Source organism: Mus pahari, chromosome 14 (assembly GCF_900095145.1).
Source record: "Mus pahari chromosome 14, PAHARI_EIJ_v1.1, whole genome shotgun sequence".
In the NCBI taxonomy this organism is placed as follows: Eukaryota; Metazoa; Chordata; class Mammalia; order Rodentia; family Muridae; genus Mus; species Mus pahari.
The window spans coordinates 26,189,226-26,196,270 of record NC_034603.1 but is presented as its reverse complement, the minus strand read 5'-3'; the positions used below and the strand labels follow the sequence as shown (position 1 = coordinate 26,196,270).

General features: G+C 48.6%; 1 protein-coding gene across 1 annotated transcript in view; it reads right to left on the bottom strand.

The window, feature by feature from the left end:
• Positions 1 to 2,248: 2,248 nt before the first annotated feature.
• LOC110331259 (L-amino-acid oxidase-like) overlaps positions 2,249 to 7,045 on the bottom strand; it is an 8,248-nt gene continuing 3,451 nt past the window's right edge. The window contains exons 4-7 of the mRNA XM_021211727.1: positions 6,671 to 6,739; positions 4,777 to 4,913; positions 4,202 to 4,347; positions 2,249 to 3,380 (exon numbers count right to left, since the gene is read on the bottom strand). Of these exons, the coding sequence (XP_021067386.1) occupies positions 2,458 to 3,380; positions 4,202 to 4,347; positions 4,777 to 4,913; positions 6,671 to 6,739 (1,275 nt within the window). The 3' untranslated portion in view covers positions 2,249 to 2,457. The remainder of the gene's footprint in view (positions 3,381 to 4,201; positions 4,348 to 4,776; positions 4,914 to 6,670; positions 6,740 to 7,045) is intronic.

Here is a 7,045-nt window from a genome sequence, read left to right as displayed (position 1 = left end):
TACAGAAGAGACTGGAATAGAGACATTGATGGATCAATGTGGGCAAGACCACACCGTGACCAAGATTGTTTAGCTATGAAAACCTGGTGCTTTCTATTTAAACTTATGTCAGAATCCTGAAGATGACTATCCTCCCAAGTGTGGCCACACTGAATAAATCTCCTCTCTCTAAACTATTATTATCCACTCCCCAGACAAGATCCCACTATGTAGCCTTGACAGGCCTGGAACTCTCTGTGTAGACCAGGCTGGCTCCAAACTCACTGATTCCTCTGTCTCTGCTTCCTGAGCCTGAATTAAAGGCGTGCACTACCATACCTGGCTTACTCTCTCTTTAAAGATATTATTAATGTATTTGAATATTTCCCTGCATGTATGTATGTATAAGCAATATATGCATGTAGTGCCAAGGGAAGTCAAAAGAGTGGATTGGATCCTCTGAACCTGGAATTGTGTGTGTGTCGTGTGTGTGTGTGTGTGTGTGTGTGTGTGTGTGTGTTTTCCAGGGTCACGTGCAGAGGTCAGAAGACAACTTGTGAGCCAGTTTTCCCCAACCACTCAGGACCTGGTAATTGAACTCAAGTCACCATGCTTTGTGGTAAGCACCTTTACCTCTTGAGGCATCTTGCTGACCATATTATTTGTCTCCTTAATTGGTATGTTAAGGATGGTGGACAAGCCTAACTTATTGGGCCTTCCAGGACCCAAGTTTTGACCCTGAAAATCCCAGAAATAGTACTATTAGAATTTGTCCACTGAGACTGTTGGAACAACACAGAAAAGCATGGAGTAAGTTGCTAGCCACAGTTGCCTCAAGTAACCTGCACCTCAACTCCTCTTAAAACTCAGTCATGGAAGGCAGAGAACTGGAGAAGAGGCGGGGAGGGTGGTGGTTTGAATGAGAACAATCCCCATAGACTCATATGTTTGAACTCTCGATCGCTGGTTGATGGAACTGTTTGGGAAGGACTAGGAGGTGTGGCTTTGTTGGAGGAGGTGTGTCACTGGGGTAGGCTCTGAGGTTTCAAAAGCCCACGCCATTTCCCTCTCCCTCCTACTTTCAGATAAAGATGTAAGCTCTGAGCTACATCTCCAGTGCCATGCCTGCCTGTGTAATGAGAATTCTGAAATTTTGCTTTCTTTAAAACAACACAGAAATATTATAAGAATATGTTTTCATTTTAACCCCAGGTATGGGGATATGGGGCTGCTTTGGACTGTCCATAGCAACAGACTATGATTTGCCTTGGGCTCTAGCAGAGGTGTGGTTTTGCCAGCGGCAGAGAGTTTCTGCAATTGTGTGATTAGAGTTTTGGGAACTTTTCAGAGGTTATATAAATGCTAGGTCTGCCGGGTAGTGTTGGTGCATGCTTTTAATCCCAGCAGATTGGGAGGCAGAGGCAGGTGGATTTCTGAGTTTGAGGCCAGCCTGGTCTACAGAGTGAGTTTCAGGACAGCCAGGGCTATACAGAGAAACCCTGTCTCGAAAAACCATAAATAAATAAATAAATAAATAAACAAATAAATTCTAGGTCCCTGAGAGATGGGGTTGGTGGTGGTTGGTGGTTATTCAGGGCAGTTGTGTGTAGTAGGTTAGTAGTTGTGCTCAAAGAAGAAACAAAAGGAAATAAATTAGATTCAAGGATCTGTCTTTTCTCTTCTGTCTAGTAATAGGAGGGAAAGAGAGGGTAAAGGGTAGGAAAAAGAGGAACCCACAAAGTAGTAAAGACCAGCTATATGCCTGCTGCTGTGCTCCCCACCGCAATGACCATGGACTCACCCTCTGAAACTGTAAGCCACCAATAAATTTTTTTTTTTTTTTTTTTTTTAGTAAGCTGCCTTGGTCATGGTGTCTTCATAACAATACAAATGTAAGACAGAGAACTAGGACCAGACTCAGATAAAGGAACAAAAGAATAAGCCTAAGAAAGGCAAGGGTCTCACCTGCCCTCAGACCTCTACTCTAAAATTATTTAGATGACACTAGACTGTCATGAAACACTTGGGCTGGTCATATGGCACAGAGGATAAAGATCCCTATGGCCGAGCCAGTGGCCTGAGTTCAGTCTCTGGGATGCACATGGTGGATGAAGAGAAACGACTTCCTAATGTTTTGATCTGACCTCCATGCCTCAAACCATGGCATGTATGTGTACACACACACACACACACACACACACAAACACACACTGAATAAATAAAATTTAATTTAAAACGTTGTAAATAAAAATGAATCAGTAATAGTTGAAGTCAACTTTATTGTTTATAATCTCTATGCCACAAGTTCTTGCTGAGCTCCTGTCATAAATCCAAGGTCACAGGCAGTCAGTCACCTTAGGTCTCCAGTTGTGGGCCTCAGGTCAAGTCTCAGAGCGAAGTGAGAGTAGGTTTTGCATTGTCTCCTAATGGACAAACTTTTTTGGAATTCCCCCTAGTTCCTGAGACCCATATAGTCGCTTACAGTTCACTTTTGGAGAAGTATTCTTTTGTATTTCTGGGGTTCCTTGTCAAAGCCAAGTCCACAGATTCCTGAATGTTCTTTGCCACCCTGAGTCCTGACTTGATAGCAGTGTCGATCCAGCCATGAGGCAGATCTGTGTGCTCCCCTGCGAAGAAGACCAGCCCTTCCGGCTGACTGAGTTCCTGGGCATAGTCCACATATTGGTAAGGGGTGAAGAAGGCAAAGCCACCCATGGAATAAGGGTCTTGACTCCAGTTCTTGATGGCAGAATAAGGACAGAGAGCACGGAGCTCTTCTTTGGCACGGTTGTGAAGAGCAGCTAGGTCATCCAGAACAATATCCACTACCCGAGTGTGGTCCAGGGCTGTGAAGAACACAGAGTCATCATCTAGGGTGTAAGATGCCAGGACGACCCCCGCACCATTGGGGAAGATGTGGTTGGGATAGTAGACGAAACGGGAAGGTCGGTCGGTGCTAGATTTGCCACTGGAAATGCCGTCTCGTTCCCAGAAACGCTGTGTGCAGGCCAGGATCACTTTGGTGGCACTATTGTAGTGGACGGAGCGCAGAGCATCCTGCTTGCTGAGAGAGAGCGGTGGCTGGAATCGAAGGAGGCGGGCAGCCTTAGCAGTGGTGGCCACCACCACAAAATCCGCAGTCAACCGCGCCCTGGGCTGCAGAGGGTCAGGGGTCCTGTAGGTGACGTGAACACAGTCTCCAGACATCTCCACTTCCTCCGCTGGTGAATAGAACCAGACAGTCCCTGGGAGGAGAGAATTGTGCAGGGCCTGGGGGAGTTGGTCAAAGCCTCCAACGATTTCATCGAACCTGAGAATGAACCGGCAGAGAAGGAGATGAGTGGGTTGATGGACAGGCCCTTTGGAGAACAGGCTGCCTGAACTGGATAATGACTCCGTCCCTTCTCAGACACGTCCCAGATATGTTTTACAGGGGTAAAAATTTGACGAAGAACCAAGGCCAAACAGAGTGTCTGCTAGCTCTAGAGAACGAGAGAAAGACGCTGCTTTGAGGTGACCAATCAGAAGAGTGCACTTGCTCTGCAGTGACCAATTGGAAGAGGGCATTAGCTCTGCGGTGACCAATCAGAAGAGTGCATCTGCTCTAAGCTCACACACACCCCTCCTCTGGGTCACTTCCCACCTATGGCCACCCAGAGTGCCTGATCATAAGCTGACAAAGACCCAGAATTGAACTTCTGATCCGCCTGCCTCTACCTCCCAGGTGCTGAGGTTATAGGCTTTTGCTGCCCCTCCCAGTTTCATGCGGTGCTAGGATGGAAGCCAGGGCTTCAAGAAAGCTCGACAAAGTGTCTAGCAACTAAACCAGATCCCCGACCCTGGCCCAGGGTTCTTACAACCCCTTCCTAATGTCCTCAGGGGCTACTGAAGGCAAGTAGCCTAAACACGACAGAGCTGGTTTATTTAGTCTGCCTTGAAACTTCCTCCTCTTCTATGCTTCCTAAAGGCAGTTCTTGGCTTGGATTTAGGTTGGTAAGAAGGGTAGGGATCTAGGCCAAAAAACCAAAAACAAAAAACCCCAGGATGTCTAGATAAATCGATGCCGCAGGCTTCAGTTCAGCTGCCCTGTGGCCTGTTTTTTTCCCAAGACCAGTTCATCTTTATCTTTTTGTTGTTGTTTTGAGATAAGATGGGCCTGGAACTTCAGGTCCTCCTGCCTCCACCTCCTGAGTGTCGGCATCACAGGTGCGTACCACCTTGCCTGGCGCCCTTTTATCTTTATAGCTACAGATCACATGGTTGGTGACCAGTGGTGACGGGAGTCTTGGGTTTACATCCCTGCGGCCCAGTCTTCCCCGGGCTGAAAGATGACCAGTGTCCCTTGAAGCAGGGCTGAGGCCACAGTCCCTGTCACAGAACAGATGAGGCTTACAGTAACACACTCCTGGTAAACCCTTAATCAGAGGTTCTCAGAGTGGGGGTCCCAAGGTAGGCAGCATATCAGAATGCCTGGCTCCGAGTTCTACACTAGGTGTTTAACACCCCAATCCTCTCCAGTACGTGACTCAGATTTCTTGGCGCCTGGATCCCTGATTACTCCCTCCTTTTGCCTCTTCTCTTTTCCTTTCCTTTTTCTTTTCCTTTCCTTTCCTTTCTTTTTTCTCTTCTTTTCTTCTTTGAGACTAGCCTTAAATTCAGAGAGATCTACCTGCCTCTCCCTCCTGAATGAGATTACCTGGTTTCCCATTCTTGGAGTGGGGAAGATTTCCTTCTGGTGTCTGAGCCCCCCCCCCTTCGCTACTCTCCTCATCAGTAAGTGGTGGCCCTATTTCTCACCGGGGCTCTTGGAAAAAGGAGATGATGCCACGCAGGGTCTCTGTAAAGGCCTCATAGTAACCGGAGTCTGTGTTCAGCATGTCCCCGATCATCTGCACGGCCCCTCGGCTCAGGTTCCCCACCTTGATCAGGTACTCCTGTTCTCATACGTGAGGAAATAAGGCAAACAGGTGAGAATGCACAGGGAGACACACGTGAGCGCTTGCTTTCTACCCAAGGACAGCAAGGAACAGGCCTGGATAGGGTAGGACAGGCGTGTACTTTCTGGGCCGCAAGGCTATCTTACATATGTGTCCAGAGATGATCCCCCCTTGGTCTACAGGGAAAACAACTATACTAGGTATAGTTTTCAGCCTACAGACTCTCTTTTTAACCTTTAATCCCCGCAATCCTCTCAGATAATGGCAAGGAGTCCTGCTTTGTTAGATGGGAAAGCTGACACGGTCTCCAAGTTCATCCATATAGACCCAGCCTGGCTTCTCAGAAGAATCTGAGAACCAAAAACATCTCACCGTGCCCCAACCTCCCACTCCTGCCCCATCACCTGCTGACCAGCCGCTCCATCAGCAAATGACCTCAGCGCTGGCTCCTGGTGCACCTGCTGCTCTGATTGTACCCTATGTTTTGTCTCCGCTCATTGTCTCAGATAAAGCCATCCTGGACATGACAAACCTGGCTGGAATGGCTTCACTAGTTAGAGTGGATGACCATCAAGTTTGCCCAGGGCTGAGTTGGTCCCCATCACCAGTGCAGGCAGGGCTAAAAGACCAGGCACTGAAAGAACCTGACAGGATGTTTGGGTACTACTAGTTGGGGGGAAAAAAATGCCTCTGTTCAACATACTCATTTAAACCAGAGTAAAACTGTAGGGCCGAGAAATCCTAGGAAGAGCAATACCAGGATGCCTGAAGAGAAGCCAGCCCCATTGATAGGACTGTCAATATCAGGGTTCAGAGAGCTTGTCTGTGCCCCAAGTCTGGGTGTGTGTTACAGTGGATGTGGGTCTTGTCCATCTCTGACTTGTCTTTATTCTCTGTCTCCTCTCTCTTCTTGAGTCTGCAGTGGTCAGACTACACGTGACAACAGCCTTTGATCCACCCAACATCTGAAGCAAACAGACCACAGAGGCAAACCAGAGCCTACTTAGAACGGTCAGGACCTGAGAGGGACTATCAGCTTCCATCAGGATGAGCTGGAGTCTTCCTATTATCCTCCTATTATTCTCCCCTCACTAGGCCCAGGGGTGGGCTGGCTCCAGGACCCATAAGCCAACAGCCTCCAGTCAGGGCTACATCAGGAACCCTCCTTCTGTTTTTGTATCTGTAGTGCAGGAGACTGAATCCAGGGCCTCACACATGGCAGGTCAGCTCTTACACCAGTGGGCTGGACCCACGGCCCCCAGCCTTTCCCACTTTTTTCACTGTGGTCATGTGTTATGAAAGATGTTTTCACACTTATAACAGTGGTCCCCAGTGAGTATGGAGCCAAGTGAGACCACAATATGCAAGTAAGCATTGTGACTTTTGAAATGTTAAGCAACGCACACCTGCCCAAGGCTGCCCACATCTCTGTCTGCCTCTGATTCGGCAGGTGTTATGGAGGAGTCCTTTGATGCAGTGAGCTCTAAAAAAGTAGCCTGGGCTGCCCTCCTCAGGGTCAAGTTCCTTCCATCCATCCTTCCTTCCCTGTCTCCCTCTTCTTCCCTTCTTCCCCTGCAGGAGCTTGCATCCTCTCAGGGCAGACAGGGAAGACCAGTAAAGTTCCAGGACAGCCAGGGCTACACAGAAAAACCCTGCCTGGGGGGGGGGGGAGGAAGTGCAGCACAATCAGCCCCAGGTGACAGTCCGACTGCTGGCTGTCAGGGCACAGTGGGACATAAAGTCTCAGGACTGACCTTGGTGGAGAAGGAGTCATACTTCTCCAGGACCTCCTGGCAGCTGCTGTTCTTCAGCTCTTCCACGATCTAAGAGGGGAGAAGATGTGGCAGACATTTGGTGAGTGGGGGTCAGCCCACATTGATTGTTAACCCTTCCCCATCCATGTATCTGCACCATGCTTGTTCAACAGTGTGTGTGTGTGTGTGTGTGTGGTATGTGTGGTATGTGTAGTGTGTGTGGTATGTATGGTGTGTGTGGTGTGTGTAGTATGTGTGGTGTGTGGTGTGTGTGTGTGTGTGTGTGTGTGTGTGTGGTACGTGTGGTGTGTGTGGTATGTGTGGTGTGTGTAATGTGTGTGGTGTGGTGTGTGTGTGTGTGTGTGTGTGTGTGTG